At 34.8% G+C, this 27,140-nt stretch overlaps 1 protein-coding gene across 6 annotated transcripts; it reads right to left on the reverse strand.

Moving 5' to 3' along the window:
- Nucleotides 1–195: 195 nt before the first annotated feature.
- Nucleotides 196–27,140, reverse strand: LOC106665244 (glutamate receptor ionotropic, kainate 2-like). 6 transcript variants are annotated; one of them, XM_024229558.1, is made up of 19 exons: nt 27,052–27,140; nt 26,793–26,895; nt 5,997–6,152; nt 5,755–5,939; nt 5,540–5,697; nt 5,340–5,481; nt 4,685–4,855; nt 4,473–4,625; nt 4,192–4,410; nt 3,931–4,137; nt 3,791–3,875; nt 3,577–3,715; nt 3,055–3,192; nt 2,810–2,944; nt 2,297–2,495; nt 2,009–2,240; nt 1,834–1,949; nt 1,605–1,760; nt 196–473 (listed from the first exon to the last, which is right to left on the reverse strand). In XM_024229558.1, the coding sequence occupies exons 2-19, from the start codon at nt 26,875–26,877 to the stop codon at nt 306–308; spliced, it is 2,844 nt and encodes a 947-aa protein (XP_024085326.1). In that variant the 5' UTR covers nt 26,878–26,895; nt 27,052–27,140; the 3' UTR covers nt 196–305. The 6 variants fall into 6 exon arrangements, 3 of the variants coding, with proteins under 3 accessions (XP_024085326.1, XP_014247017.1, XP_014247018.1); XR_002910793.1 differs by having other exon boundaries at nt 387–473; nt 1,198–1,760; XM_014391531.2 differs by lacking the exon at nt 3,055–3,192 and having other exon boundaries at nt 196–475; nt 1,604–1,760.

Genomic DNA, 27,140 nt, shown 5'->3' on the forward strand with positions numbered 1-27,140 from the left:
TTTAACTATAATATACAATGATATCAAGTTATTAGCAATAAAAACCTTTAAATGAATAAGAACAAAATAATGTTTGAAGCCTTATTGTTTACTTATTTACAAAATGTACAAAACATGTTAAGTATAATTTTCTTATTTATAATAAGGAAAAATATCAAAATTATTATTAACAGATTTCACAATAAAACAGTTAAATATTGGAAGAGTCAATTTTTACAATAAACGTTCATAAATCACGTAATTGTTAAATAACAAATTTGTTTGCAAAATAACAAGTGGTTCTAAGATTTATTTATTATGAGACCTTATTTTGAAATAAATCCAAATTGGGGATATGTCCCCTCAGGGAAGAAGGTCGGGGTCTTCACTTTTTGATGTTTCAACATGGCGTCTGCTGTCTGCACTTGCAGGCCCGAATCACCAAATGACTTTATCTCTTTAATGTCTGATGGGGTTTCAGAACACAAAGGTGTCTGGAACAGGGTGGCAAGCAAACATAAACAGAGCATTAGTTGGAGATTTTAAGACCATTTGTCCAAGCAAACATTTGATTGCATTGAAAACTGGTATATAAAGTCTGGATTGGCGCAAAACAAAATTTTATATTTGATTATTTAGACATATAATCAGCAAACCAAAACAAAAACTTAGCAGTCACCAACTAGCCTCCATAAAAATTGGAAAAAAAATATATTGAAGTTTAAAAATTTAGAAACAATTTGTTTATTGTGTGGCTATAAAATTTAAAATTTATAAACTCTACTTTAAGAATATTTGTTACTTTACTTTGGTTATGCCCTATCATTCTGGGCTTTATATCGTTCAGTTGCTAGATAGTAAATTGCTTTGGGTAGATTTCCTTCAATAGATTGAAGCAAAAAAATAAGCCATTGAAGAAAACGGATGCTGAATCCTACAGATCTTACTGGGAAGATTATAGGCAAGCAAACTACATGTTCATAAGCTTAAAGACCTTAACATCTCATTTTTCAAATTATTTTTAAGTTAGCTGGAAAATGATAAATAAGAAAAAAGTAAAAACTCGCCACCAGACAGTTATAGTTGATATGATCTAAATACCCACAATTCTGTATGGTTTTCTTCTTAATTAGAATTAGCAACTATTTTGATTGGTTATGAGACTAGAATATGTAAAAATATTCTTTATTAATTATAATCAAAAAAATTACCACTCACCTCCTAATTAATACCCCGTAAGCACAAACAGAAAGACGCAATACACTTATCCATTAAATTTCACAAATAAAAATATTTTAAAACAGGTTTTATAATTAAATTTTGAAATTGGTAACATTCATAAAAAATGAGTATAACTTAAAAAATGATATATATAAAAATTGCAAATATACACCAGCTAGACAACAGTTCCAGTCCAAACAATAAACTAACAAGTAGTATAGTTTTCACAGTATTTGATATTGTCATTTATCGACATAAAATTTGAGCACAAATTAAACTTCAAGAACAAACAATTATGTAAATTTGAATATCATTAAAAATTTATTATTTGAAACATTGAAATTGGTTCAATTGGGGGTGTCGCCCAAGTCGGGGGTTAGTGGTCAAGTAAGAGGACTGCTCACCCGTTCTTCGACAGCTACTTTCCGTGACTTCCATACGAATTCACACACTGCTATAACACAGGCAACGCCCATGCCGCCCATCAACACTACAAAAACACCACCAACATTCGCCAGACTCAGCTCATTTGCAGCACTGCTTGTTTTCAAAGTTTCATCCTGAAAATTATAAGTTATACAAGTTGAAAATTGAAAGGTATACAAGAAAAGAACTTTTTAGGTGTATATTTACCCTGCAAGCACCTCCACCACGTTTTTCCTTCCACCAACGAGTCTTCAGCATATGAAGTTTTCCTTCTTCTTGAAGCTTCAATACAGCTCCACTAATAGCTGTCCTATATGGTGAATCTGAAAAATCAATCAAATTACCATCAAAAACTGTCAAAGTTAATTTTTTAAATTCTTACTTGGTGGCATTGCAATCCCATAGCCTTTAGAGTCAAGAAGACCTCCAATCTGTGTCAAATCGCAGTTTCTTTCGATAACATATTCTATACTTGTCGATTCCATCAGAAAAGCATAATTCCCTTTGCCTTTTATCACCCTGTCCACTCCATCTGAATTGGAACTGGTGAAAACAATCGGCCTTGCTGATTCCATGAAAGACCACATCCTTTGATAAGTGGAAAAGTTGGAATCCTGAAACAATTTGCAAAATGTTGAACTGAGCCAAGCCTAAAACCAGTCGTTTTTACCCGAAAAAAAGCGACAGTTGAACCGCCGCCAAGTGCGCCATATTTTATTTTTGTCTGTTTTGCCAAGTCTTCAGCACTTTCAATTGGTGAATCCATCCTTTCAACAGTTAGGAATGCAGCCAAGTTAGCTGTATAAGATGAGATCATTATGAGCGTGAAGAACCACCACATACCAGCCACCATTCTAGTCGAAACTGCTCTGTAAAAACAGTTGTTGAAATATTATTATTATTTTTTATCAACGTAATGAGTTATATTGTATTTTAAAACATAAAATTGGAGTCGTGCATTTGTTTATTCACTGTGGGGTACCAGCTTGGCATGCTCATCATATTTCATAACAAATAAAGCTTTTATTGAGTCTTTTATTTAAGATAGATAAAATTAAAATTTGTACAAGAAGACAAAAATAATGAGTTCTATCAAAACAAGGTTTCTATAAATTTTAGTGTTAAATTTAAATTGACAATTCTATCTTATTATTCACTCCAATTTGTTAAAAATACAACTCACTTTGGAGCAATATCAGATCCTTGCTGCATGAGCGACCCGATGGTAAACCACAATGAGTTGAGGAGGGAGAACTGGTTGTCAAGGGCTTCGTCATCGTGACACGGATGTGGAGATTCCCATTCATAAGGACTGAATCTGCACAGTCCACAGACATGCACTATAGTCTACTTGTAAATATTTTTCAGCATACTAATGGACAACAGGGCTCGGGTGCCATGGTGTACCACGTTCGGCTGATATCTTACTTGGGGAGGAAGTCACATCCCTGCTGCATAAGTGAACCGATAGCAAACCACATGCAGTTGAGGAGTGTAAACTGATTTTCCAAATGGTCTGGGTTCGGATTGCAAGGATGTGGATTCTGCCATTCATAAGGTGTAAACCTGTTAACAATAAAAATCTCTTCCTTCTAACTTTTTTTTGCTTATGTCCATCTTGTTTGGCAATAGTGAAACTTTTCTTTTAACTATCACTCTTAGAAATATCTTTCAAGTTTATTATTTATAATGTTATAAATGTCATTCAAAATATTCTTAGGTACCACTTTTTGCAAGTGATAAATATAAATCTTTCCTCAATAAGTTTATAGTGGTACTAAAACATAATTGGACTAAATCAGTCCAATATTCACCTAAAACTTAATTACCAATTCAAAAACATGTTTTATAAATAACTTTTTAAATTGATTTATTCATCAATAGCCTCAGTGTTTTTCTTGAATATTTTTGCATAAATAATCAATATTAAATAAACATGGTTATTTTTACCTTGCTAAAATGAAAAGCAAAACAGAAACTCCAAGATAAGCTGTTGCCATGTAAATCCATACATCCAATGACAATGGGGACAAGAATGAAAACAAATTTGGAGGCTGTTTAATTGGTTTTCTGTATAAAATGCTTATTCCTGGAATTAAAATTTGTTTAAACATTGGCCAATCAAAGTCAATTAAAACAATTCTAATTTTTACAATAGACTTACCAAGATTCATAAATGGCATGGTGAAATCTACAGCTTGCTCTCTTTCATAAGTAATTGTCAAATCAGCTATTGCTAAATCTGCTCTCTGAAAACATTTGATGTTTAAGTTTAATATTTTGAAATGTAATGTTTTGATTTACCTGATCTAGAAGTTCTCTGATCATTCCATCCCATTCTCGAGTTTCTTTGTTAAACGAGCCATATCGACCATCTGGAACTAGTACGATTTGATAGTTAAAATGAAGTATTCTAGATATTTCGTATATCAGGTCGACACTGTAGCCCTCGTACTGAGCATTGCCTACTAGTTTATCGCTTGAATCTTTTCTCATGCAATATGGTGCACTCTGGAGGAAAAAAAATTGTTAAAAAAAGAAACTTTTTTACAAGTATCACCATACCAAAATTGTTGTCACTATCATTGTTTTGTTTGACAGATTTTCCACGATCTGGTGGATCATTTCATTGTAAGTTCTCGTAAAATTGATACCCTCAGTTGAGTTCCACGAACCAATTTTCTGAAGTCCTGTTTTCGTCAATTCTATAATATCTAATTCAAAATTGGATCGGAATCCTTGATTGTCAAATTTGATAACTCCAGTCAGCCCTCGCATTTCAACCTGGAATTTTTCGATACAAAATAATGCTTAAAACGAAAAAAGTTTAAAATTTTTGTATTTACGATTTTCATATAATTTATTAAGCTGTAGCCATGAGGCCAAGTGTCCAATGCATCACAGCTCAGAGGTTTAATATCAATCCTCTGACTACTGTCAAGATCATGAAGGGCTTTTGCAAATAAATGAACTGCATCGTACATCAAGGCTGTCTCTGCCTGAAATTTCAGAGCATATTATTCCAGGTGAAATATTGAATTTCTAAGCTGTCAATTACAGGGATGAGGTCGGGTGTATTAATATCAAGTTTCCTTCCTTGGCGTTGTTCCGAAGCTATCCAGTCTTTAACTATTCGTTGTACTTCATCGTTTGTAGGGTCAACTAACCGAAGTGCAGTAATGTTAGTGCCACCGTATTTGAACTCTTCTAAATCTACACTTTGTAAATCCTGAAATATAAAATATTTTTCCTATCAGCAGTGACAAATGTATTTGGAAAAGGCACATCAATTAAATTTTTATATATAAATTTGTCAAAAATCTCTTTAAGAAAGGGGATTTAAACATATTTGCTTCTTAAATGATCACTTATAGGTACTTCAAGTTTATTTTATTTTATTTTATTTTTTGCATTGTTTTGTCAAAATAATATTTGAAAACTTTACAAGTTTTTAGAAAACTTTTTGGCTTAAGTACAATAGAATAACCAACTGTTCTGCATAATGGCAATTATAACATCTGTGTATGGGGTGGTTAATTGAATCCCTTTCTTCTGATACAGCCTAATTTACGTCTGAGACGAACTTTCCAATTTGGTTTAATTATATTCTTACATTAGGACAGTTTTAATTAATTACCATGCTTTTACCTATTTTTTGAACTGTTTTAATCATATTTGCATTAGAAAAAAATTTTAATTTCAAAAGTACTTACAAGTGAAGTAATTAAATAGCTGTGGTAATCACTCATCATTCCTATTTGTTGAGCTTGTTTTAAGACATTATATATTTTATCTGTGGAGCAATCTAGGACTATATGAGATTCTGCTGAATTTTTTATTTGCTTTAGTAATGGCCTAAAAGTAAAAATGAAATTAACCACGTTTTTTTGCAAGATAGTATTAAATTGTATACCTGTAATCATTTCCTTCAGGAAGTTGCCTTACGGCAATGGGAAAGTCAGAAGGGCCATGGGCTTTTAGTAATTCCTGCAGCCTCACCAGTCCTTCGTTGCTTTCATAAATAATTGTGAAGGATTTCCATCCGAAGGCTTCAACAAGCTGAACATAGGCCTGGAAGGAGACAATCGAGAATAAATTCTTGAATAATAAACTTGTTTGCACACCCACCTTGGACAAAATGGTTGGATGGGGGTAAAGATTGACCAAACAGCTCTCCCTGCGCAACCTGTAGTCCCACCTCGTTTCTAGGTGTGGGATCTCCATAGTATCGCAGATAGACTGAACATGGCTCGCCGTCTGCGAGGACTGAGGGCCGAATATTGCGGCAACCCCACTCCGCAGCAAATGGCAAACTGTAAAATTATGTTAACATGAGATATTTGGTTTTGGAAATGGGGATACCAGAGTACCTCTTTTTGAAGCATGGAAACTGTCTTGTGGAGAGATTTTCTCAATTTGTGCAGAAAGGCGGGATCTAGGCAAAATCGTCCTATCAGCATTTATGCGCTCAACTGCATATTTAAATGCTATTTCTTGTTTGTCATCCGCAGGATGAAATAAACCTCCTGGAAAAAAGTCAATTGTTAAACCAGGATATTGATGATGTGTAATATTTAATATAAATTTAGATATTGCAAATATTTTTTCAATGCTGTAAGATAATGACAACTTAGGAAATATAAAATGTCAAATAAATATTTATATATTAATTAATAATCAATAATGGAAGGAAACATCCCGATTGCATGCATACTAGGAACATAAATTAGTATGTTTTACTAGTAATTATTAATGGCATGAATAAATATGGTGATTGACTTCAATTGTAACCCGTTTTTAAGATGTTAATTTCACAATTACTACTAAGCTCAGTGATGAGTTAATTGGTGTAATGTTTACAAAAGGCCACTTTGCCTATTATATTTTGTCATATAAACTTTGGACCCAACCGCTTTGAAGGTGTATTGTTTGACAGTTGAGGTAGAACCAAGTTATTAGCAGAGCTTTAGCCAGACAAGGGTAAAATTACAATTTTAAGTAATAATAACTTTCCATAGAGGCTGGAAGAAATTTAATTTTCCCGTTTCACTTCAAAGGATCATTTGAAAAGCTACGAAATTTAGCTATGTGGTAGAATCTTCTTGATTTGCCTTACATAAAGTAGCTATGAACGTGGGATTACCGATTTCAATGAAACTTTTTTTTGTGATACTGAAAAATTATTATAAACATGCCCGAGCATTCTTGCCATTTGGTTATAGGAGCCGAGAAAAAAATACCATCAATTTACATAGTTTATAAAAATTTGTTTTTCTGCCTTTGTTGAAACGTTGATAAGGCATTTTTTTCTTCTCGTTGTCCAAAAATTCCTAACTTTACTGAATTTCATTCAATTCAAAGTTATGACAACCGTTGTTGGAAAACTGGATTGTTCTAGTCTATACAAACAACGATTGATTTTATGCGACTGTCAGTGAGGAAAATAAAAAGTAAATCGACCGAAAACATCAAACGTTTTATATTATATTTACAGTTCTTATTTTCTTACGGTGTTGTTTGCCACACATCAATCAATTTTATCTCTAAATTTTCGTCTTGCAAACCCACAAATTTTTCGAAATTTGGACAACAAAATGGGGACAACTTCGAAACGGTTCCACCGATTTAAAAACGAAAAAATTACCTGCAATAGTTATGGCTTATTAGGGTGCTATTCTTTGGCTCCATATAGAGAGCGCGTGGGATTTGAAAATTGTACTTGTGCACGGAAGCGATATTTGGTTTCTCTATTCCAATTTTTGGAGGAAACAGAGTTGTTTTATTGTATATAGTATTAATAGTTTTATGTTCCGATCTTGTGTGTAGTGTGATCCGTGTAGTGTGTTCCGATCCGTGAATGTGTAGTGTGAGGGCCGATGGCGGAATGTTGGGTACTCCATTGTCCCTTAATTAGGCTAGTTATACAGTAGATATAAAGGTTGATGGAGGAATATTGATCACTACCTTAACTAAATGAATGGCATGCAAATATGAAAACCGGTATTTAAGAGTGAATGAGAGCATGAGTGATTACTATGGGGGCTGAAATGACCTAGCTGTTGATAGCCCCTGCAGCCCAACCTCAGCGGTTTAACAGATAAGACTAAGGTCTGATCGGGTGGGTGATCCTCGAGGTCTGCTGGCAATTTTTCTAAAATACCATAGCTGGAATTGCCGGTGGACTGTCATCCACCCTGGGAGTTGTGGCCCATTCAATATGGTACCATAGCAACGACGGGTGGTACAATGTTTTTAAGGTTCGGGGCCCTGAAAAGGTGCACCTCGTGTCCTCATCCACGTCCCTTTCTCAATCTAGGTTCCTTCATTCTAACCTGTGACCCCCTCCCAACTCTTGGTTACAAGGGGGGGGGGTCCGGGCGCAAAATAAAGGTGTAGCCCAGAGAGCGTGGCAACCTCTCTAAAGCACAAGCTGTACTCGCGTCGGCTTCGGGTCGGCATGAGCGGCGGGTGCCTTATCAGAGGCACACGAGGGTTAGGGAAACAGATCCTGTGTGCATAGCCGGGGGAGGGTGCATAACCATCTGTACTACGGGGTAACAGAAATAAAACGTCCGATAAGGCCGCATAGGCTAGGTGCGGACGTTAAAGATCCTCTTGTCTTGTTGACGATGAGTAATCGGGGTACAGAAATATTCCAAAATCAGCCCCTGTTACACTGGGAATGGATTCGTAGTGGTACGTGGTGACGCCCCTGGCGGGAACTTGGAGAAGAGGCTGTCTTCTGCCTGTGACCTTCGCACGAAACTTGCGTATGACAACCTCTTTACACCCGGCCTCACGGGATAGGGCGGATCGGACGGCAGCGTATAAGCGTTGAGGACGCTATGATTATACTGAAAAGTCCCTCGAATGCGTGAGTAGTGGCGGATGGGAACGGGTAGTGAGTCGGTTGCTCCTATTCGAGTATGCTTTGCACGTAGGTGTAGGTTGAGCTCGATTGGAGGCTTTTACCGTAGGCGGTACTCCTCTAGGGGTTGGTTAGAAATTCCACTATAAACAAAACCGCGGCCCGAGCGGATCCGGTAGTTTCTACCCTGGGGAAGCCCCAATACTCTGGGAGATAGAGTGGCCTTATCTATATCTAGGGAGTGCGCGGGAGACCGGGCTGATGTATTTCGGCTTAAGTAACCCTTTGCGCGCGGCATACGGTCTGATGCTTAATGCAGACCCAACCACTCAGAATGGGCAAGCGGGGAGCGAGGTTGTCTTGGCCCTTCGGGGCTGAGCTGCCTCTACACCAATGCTGCGGCGGTAACACCATTCTGTCTATGTGGAGGTGCGTCAGCTCTCATCTTCAGAATCAAAATGTCCGATAAGGCCGAACAGGCAAGGTGCGGACGTTAAAGATCCTGATTGTCCTTTTTAGGACGACCGAGTATACTGGAAAGACTGCCGGTGGACTGCGAGAAGTGATAGGCTCTACTCTCACGACACATACAACAGTGTGTGTGTATGTACAATCGTGTGCAGATTTGAACTTATGTAATGAATCAGTTATCAGTAATTTACTCATTCTGCTGTTTATTTGTTTGGTGAGTTGAGGAAATTAATTAACAACCCTGCCCATTACCTCTCATATTTATGTAAATAAAAGATGTCAGTTGTTTTGTGGTGACTGATTGTTTGAAAACTAGTGGTCTGTTGGTGCAATAGCACCATTTTATTGTCGGAATCCTGGAACAAGTGAACTGTACTATTGTTAGTCATTCACGACGGTTTTATTTTCTTATGCTGTCATGCATTTTCTTATGACTCACCATAAGGATAGATCAGTGGGTACAACATGGGATCGCTATGAGTGCTTAAAACAAAAATTAACTTAGGACAGTTTTGCGATAGTACACAACGATGTGTCGATGACTAGGCGGTTCTCCCTCTGAAGAATGGAAAGCTCCAACTGTAGCCTTGTTAAATCTACGCATATCCATCAGTACGCTATCAACAACACCCAAATTCAAGTTAAAACTTTCGTCTTGCGTTGTTTCAGCTGCAGTCCGTGCTTCAGCATAGCATAAGGGTTTTTAGCCAAAGTGCCACCAAGTGTTTTCAAAAATGCGCGGTCTAGTTTTTCTAGGCGTCCTGAACACACAACCACAGCTTTCGAAGAGACTGTAAAACATAAGTGACCGTATAACAGAACTTTACCCTCACGTGGCAACAAATCCGTTATTGTATTTTAAAGCAGTAAGGTCCAACTCCTGAAAGTTCTTTCCTTGTGGTAGAAAACGGGCAAATGTCATTGCGGTGTTGTGATTCCGTTTGTGGTTCATAAAATTTGGACATTTAAGGAATAGTTCCTTTACATCCAAACGGATTTGTGGTACTGGGAGTGAAACAAGGCTATTGTAACAGCAAGAGTTAAAATGGCAGCTGGTTTTCTTGCCCCCAAAGTGTTCGTATAGTGCATAATGCGGTGCACATAGATAACATCCATTGAACCTAATCTCTCCTCGGGTTTGGAGTTTTCGGCCACTTCTTCCTTGATTATTCATTCCAACTATCAGACTGTTAAGGTTAGTGGGTCGTACAACAAAATACAATCAAACAACAGTATAACATTCCCGGGTTCGAATCCAGCGGCCCTGAATTCAAACTCAACATACCTACAAATGAGTTTTTTTTTTTTTTTTTTTTTTTCAAATACACCGACATCCCGAGAGTTGATACCCTTGCTGTTGCGAAGCGTCATAAAAAATGTGGATTTGTTTGATTTAGAATTTAATATATGCTGAAAATATTTTTTAAAAACAAAGTTGGCAATTGCAAGTAGAACGTTTTTAATTTTAAGAGATGAGGAAATTAGCTATAAAATTGACTGTAAAATTAAATTCTTCATCGAGGGGGGCATCATTATACCTTTAACTGTCTCCAGTAGAACTAAATGTCTTTCATTAGAATTAATTTACAAGTGCTTGTAATAAAAAAATAATTATGCTAAAATGAAATGATTGTTACAATATCACTTAATTAAACTTTATGCTTTCATTTCATAGTTCAATATAAGTTAGTCAAAGAAGTGATTAATTTTGTGAAAAGCATTAGTAAATGAAATAACTTAGAAGCAAAAGAGCTGTGCACATCAAAGAAAATGATTTAGCCTTCCATTTTAGCAATTTCTATATAATGTTAACATATATAAATTGAAATGTTAAAGCAAATAAATAATGCTTCAAGGTTTTATTTATTAATTTTTTTTTAAATATAGACAATATTATTGAATTTAATGATATTATCTACAGTTAAGAGGGTTTGACGCAAACTTGATAAAAGAAGAGAATGTTTAATTGGAAGGAAGAAAAACAGTTTTTTCTCCTTCTGCCTTTTGAAATGGAAAATAGGTTTAGTCATTATTCACGGTTCCGTGGCCTCAAGGGAGAAACAAATCATGTACGGTTGTCAAAGAGCTTTTAAAGAAACCTGAAAACAAGAAGCTTTGCCGTTTACCCCTTTTCCATCAGCAGAGGAACGAGAGAAAAAGCAAATTCGGCAAATCGAAAATAAGATTGAGACTGACATTATTTATCAGTATTTTCAAGATTTGTTTTATAATTTTTACTCATAAAAAATATTGAAGTATTGATTGATTTTTCACGGGGGTGTTCATTGTATACACAAAACTGATTAGGATTTAAACAAACACCCCTTCTATATTTTTACTGACTTTTACCCGCGACTTCGTCCACACTCTTTGGTCTCCGGGACTCTGTTTTAATGTACGTTTCTAATGCTATAGAGAGTGCTAGTATGGCTTTCTAATATAATTCTTCAGTTCACTTCGGTCTGGTAAAAAGTTGTCCATATGAACCCTTTGGGATGGTATTTCAAAAAATCCTTTTTTAGCGTCTATCCATGTCATATAGGAATGCATTGTCGAAATTTCAGCCCTTTAGATCCACCGGTTTGGTCTGTCAGTCAGTCTAGGAACTGTTTTATATGTATAAAGTTTAAAAATTCCTGAGGGATTCTTTCCCAATTCATCAAGAACTGCCGTTTCCTATTCTTCTAGGATGTTAGGAGTGGGCTTCGTCGTCGTACTCATCGCTTAAGTTGGTCCAAATGTATTCGATTGTGTTCAAATCTGGGGTTCGAGCAGGCCACACCAAGCACTCGATTTCAACCTCATTCATGGTGCTAGTCATCCACAATACGTGCTGTATGGGGCCTGGCATTATCTTGCATTGGCGAGAATCTCTCATCGATGTGGGGGCGAATGGCCATGCTTTCGATTATGTCTTCTAAGTACTCTGTGAAGTTAGAGATCTTCCCACAATAACCACTTCGGTGCGGGTAAGATAGTACAATGAAAATGTCAATTTTTAAAACGGCCAACTCAATGCCCAGTGGGTACAGTCAGTTGTAAAACCAGCCCTCTTTTGAACAAAGGAGACGAAAGGACATTTTAAAAAAAATGCCCGAATCACACCTACTGAAAACACTCAATCATCCAAACATTCAAGAATCACCTGTGAAACGCCAGAGGCACTCGAGGGCAAATTTGTTTTGCCGGGAATTGTTCGAAAGTTTTTTTTCCCATGGAGAAAGACGATTCTACATTCAGGACACGTTTTTCTCTTGCCAAAACAATTTTTAACGCCGATCAAACGGAAATCATGTTGATTTTCTCACGGATCAGAGATACTTATTTCGATTTTCGATCATGTAAAATTGATCTGTTCTTATCAGTTAAAAATATAGTAAAATCATTGAACAAATTACTCTCATTACAGTTATATTTTAGGTTTTTTTAGATTTCCTCGTAGTCTGCTGTGATTTGAACCTGTAGATTCACAGTTTCCTTAACAATATATATGGAAAGAATGGTATAAACGATAGGAAACGACCAAACCTTAAGATATTTGTTCAAATATCTATTGTTTATCCCAGTTCTGTAATGTACTAGATAAGAATTTTGTTTTACAGAAGAAAAATAATAACCCATATTTTTTAGAACCTGAAAATTAAAAAAAATTGTGTACCGAATTATGAAAAACCTCTTTGCAAAGGGTTCTAAATTATAATTCATAATCTTACTTGATCTTTAGAGCTCTTGAATGTTAAACTCGTTTGCTTCTCTTTCTAAGAAAGATGATTTAAAATGAAGAATATCCTTCCTCAGTATCCATTCATATAACTTTTTCTCTGGGCGTAAAAAAGGGAACAGTATAATATCGCCTGATATTGAAATTTTAAAAAAATCAATTTATTATTTATTGTAACTTTTTATCTTAGAAGTTGTCAAATTCAAACAAATCTTTGACATTATTAATTATTGACAACATTAGAATTTTATTTTTGGCGGACTTAACTCTTTTGGCTCAATCTTGCCTTATAGGAAGACAAACAGCAATTTCGTTAAAAGGTTAGCAGGTAATCCCGTAAGTTTGGAGATACGGAGTTTAGATAGTATTGCTCTGAAGTAACTTTGGACAATAAAAGGGTTAAATACAAACTAGATATGAAATTTTTTTTGTTTGGCACATGTAACAATTGATACAAGATGTAGTGATGGGATGAAGAGTCTGTAGGGGATAAAAGATTCCAAGATATACATTTTAGATTGAAGTAAAAAAAATCAGTTTTACCAATAAACAGAATGAAACATTGAAGACGAAAAACACTGCACCCGCCCTAAACTCATGGGATTAGCAATTTTGCTAAATTTGGTTGCCCTGAGGCAACGTTGGAGGTTAAATAAATAATTAAATTAATGGGAAAAATAAAGTTTTCCGCTGTGACATTCTGTCAATCCAAATCAAACCCGTATGCATCATTAGATTTCAAGTTCCATATGGCCTATTTTGTTGGGCTTACATTAGAAATGTTTTTTTTAATACTTCGTTGAAGGTCTGTCAATTTAGGAAATTATAAGAGGAATCGGTGAAAAAGAACAATGAAGTTTAATATGTAGAGAGGTGCAAACAGAATATAAAAAGAGAAATTTCATTTAATTGAATACGTTACTTTACTGTCGAATATAATATCTTTCTAATTGAATGACCAGCACCTTCCAAAGAAACTTATTTTCACGGAAGGATGTTATTTATCAAAACCCATTTGTTTTATTGTTTCTTGTTTTACTCAAATTATTTCAATTTATAGTAAAAATGTCAAGGGACTGAAAGAAATTCAGAATTTTGAAACAATCTAATCACCGTTAAACTTATTTGTCTAACCTGGCTTTCCCCATATTTTTATTTATTTATTATTACTCTGTTATTGCCAATTAGGCATACAAAGGAAGTTGGTTTAATACAACATAACATGTAAATAAAGCAAACATAAAACAAGAGTAACATTACATTGAAATTATATTAAATTTCAATATAACAAAGTGGCAAAAAAATATAATAATAAAACGACTAACATTTAATTTGTGAGGAGACTCTTTAATCTGAAACTCAATCACCGTTAAATGTAAAATCACCAATTTGTGTTTCATAGGGCGTCCAATTCGTTTAAATAAAAAATTGTAAATTTAATATGACAAACATTCGCGAACGTGGCCGATTCGAAATGGAAATCAATGTGCCCTGGGTCATTAAGTGGAGCGTTTTGAATTTAACGCCCTGAACTTTTAATGCTAATTAACTGAATAAATTTCCGCTCGCGGGCTTTATGCAAAACTGATTTTCTCAGATCGTTCGATCCTCGCTTGGAGCGATGCTGGACGGACCACGATTGGTATTCAATGATCCGATTAAGGCAGTTTTGGAGATTTGTTTAAGGATGAAAGTGTTCATGTGAATTATCATGTCATTGAGTTATAATTTTTACACACCTACTATTTATTTTTTTATTTATTTAGTACTATTTATACACAAAAACAGCTTTTTACCATTTAAATGATATAAATTATAAATTTAATAGTTAAAAGATTTCCATCTTCAAATATCTACATAATTTAATACATTTTGCATTTTAATTAATCAATATTATGATAAACCTTTTTTGGATGAAATTTAATCAACGAGATATTAAATAATTCCGGTGAATAACAAATATGTTGTTGCTTTAACAAAATCACTTAACGCACCAAGGAAAGGCATATTCAGTACTCTTAGTGTCTGGCAGGCGGTGAATGTACAAATCTGTAACTGTCAGCAAACCATAAGACCCTAAAGCTAAAAATCATGAAACTGGAATGCATAGGGTATGTTGAAAAGGTGTGGGTTCTCATAAAGTCAAATCTAAGAGCCAACAACCCAGTGAAGGAGAAGCCATTTCAGGAAAAAATTGCTTCGTGGCTTGGTTTGTATCATCGAGCTAAATAATAACAATAAATAATGTGATTATGCATATGTAACGTATGTATGTTTTTTACATTTTAAAAAATATCCAGAGTTATTCCTGACATGAAGAAATCCAATTTTACCACTTATCTTTTTCAAATGACCTCTCTCTCCAGTAAGGATATTGGGATGTATCGAGGTGTATTTAAAAAGCAAGGCATCTGGAATTTAATATGTTTACTTGATTTGGGTTTTAGAACTTTTTTGGTTATTGTTAAACTTTAATAGCTTTAACAAAAAACTAAGAAAATTTCAACGTTCAAAATTTTTTTTTTGCCAAACCAGGGCCTATTCCCAAGACTTGGCGGATTCGTGTCCGATATTTTGGAGTGTAGAATCACCAAAAAAAGTTTTGATTCAAATTTGAGATTCACCAATCTCGTCATCCCTCATCGATGTCACGATAGCTCAAGTGGTAGAGCAGCGGCGTATTTAGCCTAAGGTCGTGGGTTCGAATCCCGCTCGTGACACTGGCTTTTGTATTTCAACCAATATCTTATATAAAGATTAATTTGTAATAAGTTCGATTGTGTAGACGCTCAAATAATATAAAAACATTTTATTTTTCATTTTTCTAGGGATTCCCCTTACTCTCAAGTCGCTCGTTTTAAATTTAAAATCGGGAGAAATTTAGTGGATTAAATATTTTATCCAAGTTCATTGGAAATTTGACAACTTTTACAGTTACAAAGAACTTTCATCTTTAACGCACTCTATCATTGTCAATTGGAAGTTTCAATGAAGTAGTATTTAAATTTTAATAGAAATTAAAAATTTTGCTCGTTCTTTAATTTTTAGTATTTTAAATCTTTAAATCGTCAAATGGAGAAATGGATAGATGTACCTTCTTCTTGAAAGTGGCGTTAATTAATATCAAAGTTCTCGAGTGTAGACGGGCCCAGAAGGTGACCCCATATCAGTTCAAAACATGTGTAATAATAAATATTTTTAACAATAAATAATAAACGTTTTTTTAAACAAAAATATTGGGATCACACGAAAGAATCTCTGTAAAAAATTTAAATCCACGAGGTTTGATCTCAAAACCATTTATGTAAAATATAAAAAATTTGCATGTTCGTACAAGTTGGAACGTAAATTATCATTCTGGAAAAAGTGTCTGAAAAACGTTCATTTCTTTCACATAACTACATGGAGATCAGGCAATTTAGATAAAAATGGAAAGCAGTGCTATCTTTAAAGTTTAAACCTCAAATCGCATGTGTACTTTAAAAAATCTCGATTGTTTTTTAAATTAGCTTGTACAGAAAAATGTTTCTACCAGAGGCTTGTCTTGATTTTCTCCCAACCGGCTTAACGATTTAGCGATTTAACCGGAGGCAATTAGTTATTTAAATCGTACAAATGACATACGCATGAATGCATATGGATAAACAGATATCTGGTACGATTGTTTTGATAAAATGTCCAATTGGCAAAATCTTCCTCGCATCCTCCTGCTGCTCTCTCTTGGCAAAATTCCATCGGGCCTCGGATACAGTTCAATCCGTGAAATCTATTACATCAACACTCCAAAAACATAGTTTGCTTGAACGCGCACCAACGCGTGAATACCTTCGAAAACTGGCATCATCAGTAAGGAATTGACATCAAAAGCCTAAATGCATCCCGTTTGGTAAATTAATAGCTGAATAATGAATTAGCGAAGTGGGGCATGCTAATGGGCAGTTAGCGCGGCCCTCGAGTTTCATGTAAATCGCCCAATCGAGTTGATAGACCGTGGTCTCCACTGGTTAAGAATGGTTTTGTGTGCTTTTATTTTTATAGAAAAATCCAACAAAAACCACAAAATTTTAATACCTCAATCAGATATGCATTGTTCTCATGGTATTACTAAGAAATGAAAAACAAATACAAATCAAGAAAGTTTTATTTATTTGTTTGATAGCAACTCAAAAATAAAAATTAGCCATGCAGACATAACTGATATTTATTCCTAGAATCCTTAAAGATTTTTATTTTTAATTATTGTGTATTGGTTTCATGAACGAAACAAATAAATATTGTCAATGAGTGATTCCGCCTTTGCGTTTTGACCTTTGTTTCTTTGACTCGTAGCTTCTTCTTCAAATTTCCAGTGAATGCAGCAGTTTTTCACTGTATTATTATTCGGCATGAGAGTTTCATGTGAAGAAAACTGTCAAAACAATACATCTAAAAATATTGCAATTGGCGTAGTCATTTTGCTTAAGCTTCAAATAATTCATGAACTTGATTTCCAGCTTCAGTTTTGTTCGTTTGGAAAATAATAAAATATAAGTTCAGCACATTTCATGTTATTAACTAATAACTTATCTATAAAATATTTCAGTTTTATGTTGTTATAGATGTGGGTTAGACATTTAACACTAAGAGATATTTTAAAAGACAGCATTCTTTTCTGCCACATTTTTTAAGTCCTCGATTTGATTTTATTACGTGTCCAATCCTTCGCTATAAACCAAGAGAAGCTTTCTTTTCCTTACATCTTTATTTCCGCCCTGCGAAAAACATATTTTTCTCCCATTTGGAAATTTTCCACTAATTTTTCTTTTTTTTCCAATAATTCTTTTCCATAGACCAACAAAACCTGTCTGTCTTCTTTCATCTTACCGACCTATAAGTTTTCTCCCTGAAATGAGTAAACTTCTAGATAAACTCCTATTAATATACCTGTATCATTGAATCCCAAGAAACTATTCCTAGTCCCATTTTGGATTTAGGTCCCTACACTTTACAGTCCATCAATAGACATGCGTTGTGGACGCCGTTTATTCTCACTTGAGCACGAGCAGTTCTTTTACATTCCTCTAGCCTTCGATAGTTTTTGGCTCCTGGGCTTCCTGTGGAAGCTGAAGAGCATCCCAGTATCTAGTACCTAATTCTAAAATCCTACCTGACAGTTACTTCAGAGATAGGCAGGGCATCGATACCCTCTTTCTACAATATTTCTATCAATAATGTCACAGCAATCCTTTCCCATCATAAAGCTCCAGTCACCTCATACAGAAATCTTCAAAACCATTTTCAGATCCTGGACGTTAGGTCCACAAAGAGGGGAAATAAAATAAATGCAACGAAAAGCCAATACATTAACTTCACACTCAGACGTATTACACAACTACCTTCTTACGTTAACGGAATTACACTCCTCCGAACTAAGTCGAAAACGTACATTACTTACGACGTCAACTGACAAACGACTTACTTGGAATTTGCACACAAGACTATAACGAAACTAACTGACAATCGTTACAAACTGTTATCACCACTATTCGACTGACGATTCATGCTTAAGTACAAAAGATTAATATGCACCTGATTTTCAACCCTAGTTGACTATGGTATTGTACTGGGGGTAAACAAGCATTCCAACTTCCAACGCTTCCAAAAATACCAATCAAAAGTCCTAAGAAAAATTGTTCACCCTCCTTTTTATGTAGCACACCTCACCCCACACACAGACCTTAATGTTCCCTTTGTTCCAGAAGTGGCGTAAACATATTACAAAAAATTCCATCTATCTCTTTCCGCACATCCCAATGCCTTGGTCCGTCAGCTCAGTACTATTACCATCCTAAATAATCCCCCCAGTCGACTGAAACACCTATGGCCACATTTCCTAAGTAGTGACGAACAACGTACGTACATAAATGCTGATTTTTTAAATTCGAGAATATTTTAATTGAATTACTAGCTTAATAATGTTTCTTCATTCACTGTTAAGTCGTTTCAACTATAATAATGCACCAATTTTAACATTCTTAAAACCACTACTAATAAAACCATGTACTTCTTTTGTTTCTTTCGTTTATTATTTTTATTTTGTATTCATTAAGAACAATACATTTGTATTCATATGGAAAACAAAACGATCAGGGTGTAGGCAATTTGTAACGGAAAACAGTCAGTTCCTTCTTCGACCTACGAGGAATTTTTCCTTAATTAGGAGTTGGAGTTGTTAATAATTTAATAGATTTATGTATATGTACATTTATTAACAATTTAAACTTTTGTTGTTGTTGATTTCAAGTGCATTGAAATTAAAAATTGAGAAAAATACCACCAGATCTATTATAACTAATACATCCAGTGAATTGATGTGCCTTTCTAATTTACCATATTTCTGATTGTTTAATTATTCTGTAATTATAATGTTGATTATATCAGCGATGCATTTATATATTTTAACTTAGGACTTTGGAAAATTTTGTCTCTTAATTGCCTGTCCAATTTATTGTTATGTTACGATGGGATGGATATATGCATAGTATTTAAAACAAGTGCATAATAAAATATTTTGTCATATTTCTTATATAATTTATTGGATCATATTGTTAATTGTATAAATTCAACATTTTTGTACTTGAATTATGAAGTACATAATGCTACAAAATCTTATTGTGCTTCTTCGTTACATCAACTTCATTCCCCATTAACCTCGTTTCAACTATAATAATTCTAAAGTAAAGTTGTGTTGGCCCGGTGTAACTCGTTACCCACACTTCACTTTGGTTAGAAGTTCTCGAAATTAGTTCATTTTCTCCCAGGGTGAACTATTAGTCCAGGAGTCAGAAGAAGGTCTGCCGGTAATGGGCCCGTTGATGGATTCTTCACGTAAAAGGAACTGGCGTGAGGCGGACTCGTATCCCGGCCCAACCTTCGTCCTGTCTCTTTAAACCTACTCTGTTAAGGAATTTAATCTCGTACAGAGGATAATTCATCGATCGTCTCTAATTGAAATTCGTGAGACCTGGCCTTGGTTACAAGTTCGGAATAAACTTTACAACTTGTTCAGGTCGGAATCTTCAATACGAACGCAGAATCGTGCTAATGATCTCGAATCGGGGGAACAGAGTGAGGGTTGAAAGAGGGTGGGTTGGTAAGCAAAAGAAACCAGAAAGAAAGCCCAGACACATTCTAATTAATCTACATTACAAAAATCAAACAACTAAATGAAATGCCAATCCTATTACATAAAATCTTGTCATAAAAAAGGTTTGTAGATTCAGGTTCTTAAGAAGATCGGTCGATCAATAGCGAGAATGAGAGAAAGAGAGAGAGAGAGGGAGAGAGAGAGAGAGAGAGAGAGAAGGGAGAGAGAAAGAAAGAAACAGATATTTTATTTAGAAAAAGGGAATAGCTTACAGACCCTGCTGAGTTTATTTCAAATGTATGTATTTCAAAAATAGTAAACTGGGTATTCATATTTTAAAAAGAATAAAATGCAAGTGATAATACAAACGCTAACTCGAATTACAATGTTTGTAAATCCCAGGCCCTGAAGATGATCTCAATAAAGATCGAAACGTTGGCACGATAAAGAAAATGTTTTTCTGAAACCTACACCACACCAGACCGCATCTNGAGAGAGAGAGAGAGAGAGAGAGAGAGAGAGAGAGAGAGAAAAGAGATTATAATAATAGGTTAAAGGTTGTCAATAATAATATTAAAGGTTAAAAATAATATTTGTAGTGAAAGCAAACATGTGTCCGCGCACGTAAAGAAAAAACACATTCTTTTGTTAGTTTATTTATTTATTTTTTAGTCTGTACGCTAAGTCCAAATGCCTTCACGTTGAAAAACGATGAGATTTTAAATGTTCAGGCGCAAGCACTAATATTGTATATATGCACGCGCGTGCCTACTCACTTGTTTGTTTATCATATATGCTGAAAATTCGTTGGCTTTCAAGCATTTACATTGGGAAGTTAAGAATTGATTTTTTTGTAATATGCAGAGTAAAATAAAAGATAATAAGAAATTTTTTGAAGGAGGCTCGATATAGCAGTAGTCTTTTCAACACCCAGAGTTCTGGTGTTTAAAAAAAAGTCCACTTGTAAATATTCTGTGGCTCTTACAGTGATGAGTCGCCGGCCGTGACGAACCGTTGAGGCCACAGTCACCCCCAAAGGATTTGAACATTTACATCTCAACCCTGAAAATTGGTGGACTTTCATACAAATATACATTTAGAAGAAAATATTTTATCTTTTTGCAATATTCACAGTTACATAGACTAAGGGCATTTTTTAAAGTATGACGAGCCAGGGATTTTAAAAAAAGGTTATAAAACCATCTTTCAATTCATTAATCTTTATGTAAGGTATTGGCTGAAATGAAACAGTCAGTTCACGAGCGGGATTCGAAAAACCATTTCAACCAATACTTCAAAAAGATTAATTAATAGAAAAAACTTATTTGGCCAATCGGACCACGAAATATAATGATTATAAAACAATGTTTCGACTTGACAATTAATGCCTCTTGATAAAATAAAATCTCCAATTTTGAAGTTTCTACTCGGTAAATAAATTGTTGTTACTGAAAATGGTTGTTTTTGCCATAAATGAAAGTCGGGTCTGGATGAGGACTTAATTGGAATCCGCTATAGAACCTAAATTGAAGGAAAAAAATAAAAATTCTGCTTCAAGTGGTATAATTTTCCCTATGGTGGTGGGCACGCATAATATGGTAATTTAATGGAAGAGATTCACAGAATTCGTGCCAAATAAGGGTGTAAAATGAATGAGAATTACGTTAATTAAACTTCGACCGTCCCACCATAGGTACGTTCTTAACATGAGCACTTGGCCGCAACGGTTTAAGCGTTGACATGGCTCTCATCTCTGTAAGGTAAAGGTCCCGGGTTCGAATCCAGCGCCCCTGCATTCGAACCCCATATACTTACAAATGGGCTTTTTTTCATCGGCACCCCGAAAATTTATATATCCTATATAAACGCCATCGTAAAAAAATAATAAAATGAAAAACTAACCTGAGCATCGTTCATAGGTCGTGTTCTATTTCAAACATATATAATTTTAATTTACATTAAACAAAGAATAATAAGAAACCTAAATATCTATGCTAATTTGAAATATCAGCGGTTCCACAAAGAAACAAGAAAATCTGATTTACCGCCCCTGGAGATATTCAATATGATTATCTAGTGGAGCCGTTACCTCAACCGGGTCAAATAATTGGAAAAGAAATTGAGTTAGGCCAAATATTACAAAACGGAAACATTGCAAATCCACAAAATTAAAATTACATCTCAATCTGTCTCCTATGAAATTAATGGAAATGGGATGTCAATGTGATAATAATAATAGGGTTTTATTATTTTTTCCCATCCAATACAATATTTACAATTTTTAACACTTAGGCATGAACTTTAACCACACTTGACTCCCACATTTCTTTTGTGTTTCCGAAGAATTACAACATAGAAAAATAAATTTTTTTAAAGTACTATACGAATAATGTAAATAAAAATTACATGCGCAATACTACAAAAATGAAGTTACACATTATAACAAGTTTTTCAACTAACATTAAATTCGTCTATTGAGTAGACTCGCACTTTCTTTTGTATTACATAAGATTTACAGCAACAAAGAAAACACACTTTTTAAATAATAGAAAAATAATACAAATAAAGAATAATATACGTTATACTTTAAACTAAAAATTAAATTCTACTGTTAAGAAAGCCCTATAATCCCATGCGTACAATTCATATGCAAATAAATTATTCCAACCGTGGTAACCATTCAACCAGCCAATTAAGAGTAAGATATACGTACATATTAAAATGCATAAAATATTCACTTAATTCCTTCAACAATCGGGACTAGTTACCTAAGAATTTAAATATTCCCGATATGAATCTTCGAATCGTAGGAAATTTTCTGGCCAAAGGAGTGACGAATATACCGAGGATGCATATATATGCATATACCTTCTACTAGTGAAGAATATGACGCCTTAACCATTACAGTTCCCATTCTTTTATTAACTTTCCCTTTAAAGACATGTTCCAGTTCTCCTCCCACTTTATCTTGCTTATGAGTTTAGGTTGCAAACGTTGGTGTCTCGGTGGTAGGATGCTGCCACATTCGAACAGTACTGATTAGCTGTCTGGTCCGAACCTTGATCACATGAACACGCCGGGCTAGATTTTATTTTGCACTTATACTTATAGGTCCAGTTAGATACTTATAGGTCCAGTTAGATTTGCGTTATAAGTGCTTCAGGTATGGTCCAAACGAAGCGAATCAGCTATAGTCAGGAAGAATACTTTTTTTTATTGCTTATGGATACCAAAAACTGAAGGAGTTCCCCATTCGCATTGCAGTTGCTTATTGTAGCCCTTCCTGGTTCCATTTTCGGAGCCCGCGACAAACCTGGTTGAATTGAGCCCGCGGTGTGCCGGTGTTCTTCCATCGAAGAAAACCATTTTCGAAGGGGGGAATGGAGCATAGGGTTCTGAGACTCGATCCCGACGGGCTTTCCATTGTTGAGTGTCGCGTCTACTTTCATCAGAAAAATCCAGAGGAAACGGTGGTAATCGAGCCCACGAGCGCGGGATCTTCTAGTCGAGAGTCGGACGCTTTAACCACTCGGCTACTGCGGTCCCCATTTTTTGTTAACTTTCCTTTAAGGACATGTTTCAGTTCTCCGCTCACTTTACCATGTGTGATCTGCGTCCATTTTTGTAGGTACGTCATAAGAAAATGGTGATAGCTTATTTCTATGCTACTGCCTTTGGTTGCTATTTTCTCCAGCGCAACTGCCATTTCATGGGTACCAATATTCACGAAAAGGAGATGTATTGGATCTGGTTTCAGATAAGCTTTCTTCTTAATTGTTCGATTAATTGAAGATGATAACCAGCGTTTAAGAGTGGGGTTATTGGTATGTGGCTTTCCTTACTTATTTTCATTTTTTGACCGACACTTACATTTACGGCGTCCAAGTCACAGTCATGGAAGCCGTCCGGAATATAATACAGGTTTATGGTTAAACAATAAAAACAAAGATTAATGATTTTAAACATTTTTTATCAATTAAAATATCTTTCATTAGTCCCCACACACTTTTCGCAACGTGATGGTAACCCTCCGAACTAAGTTTTTAGTCTTGATTATTAACAAATTCTGGAAACGCATTTTCTAACGACTTTTGATCAATAAATTTTTATGTTGTACAAGTTGTCTGAAAAAATGGTTCTCTTCTACGCCGTGAAACAGAATCGGCCTTTTAAGATCGACCAAAGATGGCTTCATTAATGCCAATTTCTGGAGCATTGCTTCAACTTGAGAGCAATACATTTTGGTTGGCATTGATTATTTCTCCAAGGTTCAAGAAGCTGCAACAAATCAGCCCAAATGAAGCCCTCCAATGAGTCACCACCACTGTCCAGTACGTCTCCTGTTATCGTAGAGAATCCACTTTTCATCACAAGAGACAATTCTATCCAGAAAAGGTTCGTTTCTGTTTCGGCAAAGAAGTGTTGCACGAACTTCATAACAATGATTTGTGACAGTCGTTTAATGCATGGGGAACTTGACTTTCGATCTTTTTTACCTTTCAAATTGCCTTAAGGTGGTCAGCGACGGTCGATTCGCTAATTGAAAGAATCTCTTCAAGTTTTCGAACGGTCGTTCTGGAATTTTCTTCTACTCTATTCTAAGGAGAAATCAATCCTTCCACGACATTCTTTGTCTTCAAGGCTAAAGTCATTCTGTAAACCCTCTCTGAACGATGCTCTCACTGTCATCGCCCCAGACTTCGTTAATATTTCTGTTCGTTTGGGCACCGTTCCGACGTAGTTTAAACTCGTAAAACGAAATAACGCGAAAATCACGCGTTGCGATCTTAGTATTTATCTTTTTTACGAGAGTATTTCAACTACTAGGTTATACGATCCTCTGGGGAGCCGATGTTTTTCTATAAAGCCCATTTATAAATATTTCGTGACATCTTAGTAAAGACTGAATTATTACCAACTGAGATAAACAAACATTTCTGTTTGGAAGAGTATTAAAAAGTGTTGACATTCGTTCAAAAGAATATTCCATCAAGCGTAAACAGTTTATTGTAATACATAGAGAGGTAGAAAGAAAACACGAAAATATGCATTAATTTCCGTACAACTCAATAGATAGCCAATTGCGCAGCCTGGTTATTTGAGCAATGATCTGGAGCCTAAATTTCTTTACGGTTGTTGTCATTTCGTATTTCATCACTGTGTGTGTGTGTGTGTGTGTGTGTGTGTGTGTGTGTGTGTGTGCGTATGTATGTGAGTACGCGTGTTATCAAATAAGCGTAACCTAAAGCGTAATCCATTTTATGGTTTCGATGCAATCTGCCAAATTAGACCTTAGTCCCGCAGAAAATATGCTGCAGTTCATGAAAATAAATTAAAATTGGCTACGCTATTTAAAAAAAAAAACCTAATTTGTTGGTGTTTTTTCTTCAAAAATCCCATATATGGAATATAATTTAAGGAAAATTCCAATTATTTTAAATAAATCCACAATATTGTCCAGTAAATATTTTTATTTTTATTTCGCATCTATGTTTGCGTTTGTTTAATTTGAAAAACTTTCACCTGAATAGAAAATCATTCAGTATTATAATCCTCCAATTTGTGCGCGTTGTTTATTTAAGGTGTGGGTTTGATAATGTTAATAAAGGAATATTACGTTCATTTAAAATTATGGTTTGTTATGAGAAAACCAAAATACATTCAAATTTGAATTGAGAGTGCTTCATTAAGCAGTTCGTTACGTCTCTTTTTTCATAACAATTTTATTGTCGATTTGGTTAGTAACAGTTAATTAATACACCACAAATTTATTCGTCGTTTAATTATTCTGCGGAACGCTGTGGGCGCAAATTACTTTTCCGTACAAAAACGCACACGAGGTTTTAAAATTTAAAACACAAATAAACCTATGAAAAGGCCGGCGGTAGAGGATCCACCGTAACAAATTCCACGGTTTCCGCATTATTTGGCAAGGAATGCTGCCATTGATTTTCATAAGAGTGAGAGAAAGTGAAAGGAAGATTTTCCCTCCGTAGGAAAATTGTATTTTTTTGTTATTCATTTATATGAATAAAAACAAAATTAGTGACTGAGTGAAATGTAACGAACTTTTTTGTGCAGTATCTAATAGCATCTCTTTCAATCTATAAATATTATTAGCTTACAAAAAAATCATAAAACAAAAAATAAGACATAATAACTTTTCTTAAAAATTATTGCGATATTGTTTGGTTTTAATTTATCTATTTACAACGATATTTCTTATATTACAATTACATTTAGAGAAATAAATTTGATAGTTGAATATGAATGCATTCTGGTTTTTTTCCATTTAGTCTTAACTCGGAAATAAAATAAACATTAAGTACAAATGTTCGGCAAAAACTCTTTAACGCTAATTGATAAGTGAGTGTGTGACAGTTTAAATTTGTTTAAGAGAAAACATTGAGATTGACGAGTTTTGCTGAGCGCAACTAAATTATTAAAACCAACCCTTTTTCATTAACTACTCGACTGGACATGCAAGAAAACCCTTATTATGTTTTAAAAACATAAACCATTATATCTAAATGATAAACTGTATATAATTTTAAAATTTACATTTGTCCTAATTTGAACTAATTTTTCCAACAAACATTGCGTATTACTGTTTATTACCGGTGCACTGTTATATATTTATTTGACCAAATTTGATGAGCAATTGTTGCCGGAAATTTAAAAATAATATAAGAACATTTTTATTATTCTTTGAGTTTTTATGGGGAATTGTGTTAAAATAGTCGGCATAAGACGGAAAAATTTAAAATTTTCTATAAAACTGAATTGATGTATTATTTTTGGCAAGGAAGAATCATTAGTAATAATCGATTTAATATATTTGAAGAAAATAGCACAAGGTGTGTCTAGATAAATTTGACCAAGGCTGCAACTAGTTTATACAATTTAAATGGTACATTAATTTTAAAGTAGGTGCTTTAGGAAGAGCAAACAGTAAAAATAAATAAAAGAACAATTCTCACCAATCCTTATCACTTCGGGGAGAGAGTTGGCTAGTTTCAAGTGAAATCCAACGAAGAGAAAAACGATTTTTAGCCAGTTTTCCATAATAATTTTTAGTTATCCCTAAAACAAAAACACACGTCAGACGGCCGTTATAGCGGCATAAAAATCCCCCTCGGCGAGGCGTGTCCACTGGGAGATCAATATAAAATAAAGCAAACTACCCAGACCGATCTGGACGTTGAAATTGTCTCCATTATAGAAAATAGAAAATCTCACCTGCATTCGGTACGAGTCTGTTTTCTGATGCATTATCGGCCTCGGAAGTGATGATGAGGCTGCCTGGACCCGCTTTACACCAGTGTAGG

The sequence above is a fragment of the Cimex lectularius genome, unplaced genomic scaffold, assembly GCF_000648675.2.
Source record: "Cimex lectularius strain Harlan isolate CLEC.00 unplaced genomic scaffold, Clec_2.1 scaffold186, whole genome shotgun sequence".
NCBI classification, from domain to species: Eukaryota; Metazoa; Arthropoda; class Insecta; order Hemiptera; family Cimicidae; genus Cimex; species Cimex lectularius.

What these genes read in the sequence shown, in the direction of transcription:
- LOC106665244 (XM_024229558.1), bottom strand. Translation starts at nt 26,877, where the DNA reads ATGGAAAACTGGCTAAAAATCGTTTTTCTCTTCGTTGGATTTCACTTG. An exon ending in TTTCCATGCTTCAAAAAGAG is followed by an intron (nt 5,940 to 5,996) that starts GTACTCTGGTAT and finishes ATAATTTTACAG; the next exon opens with TTTGCCATTTGCTGCGGAGT. An exon ending in TGGGATTGCAATGCCACCAA is followed by an intron (nt 1,950 to 2,008) that starts GTAAGAATTTAA and finishes TTGATTTTTCAG; the next exon opens with ATTCACCATATAGGACAGCT.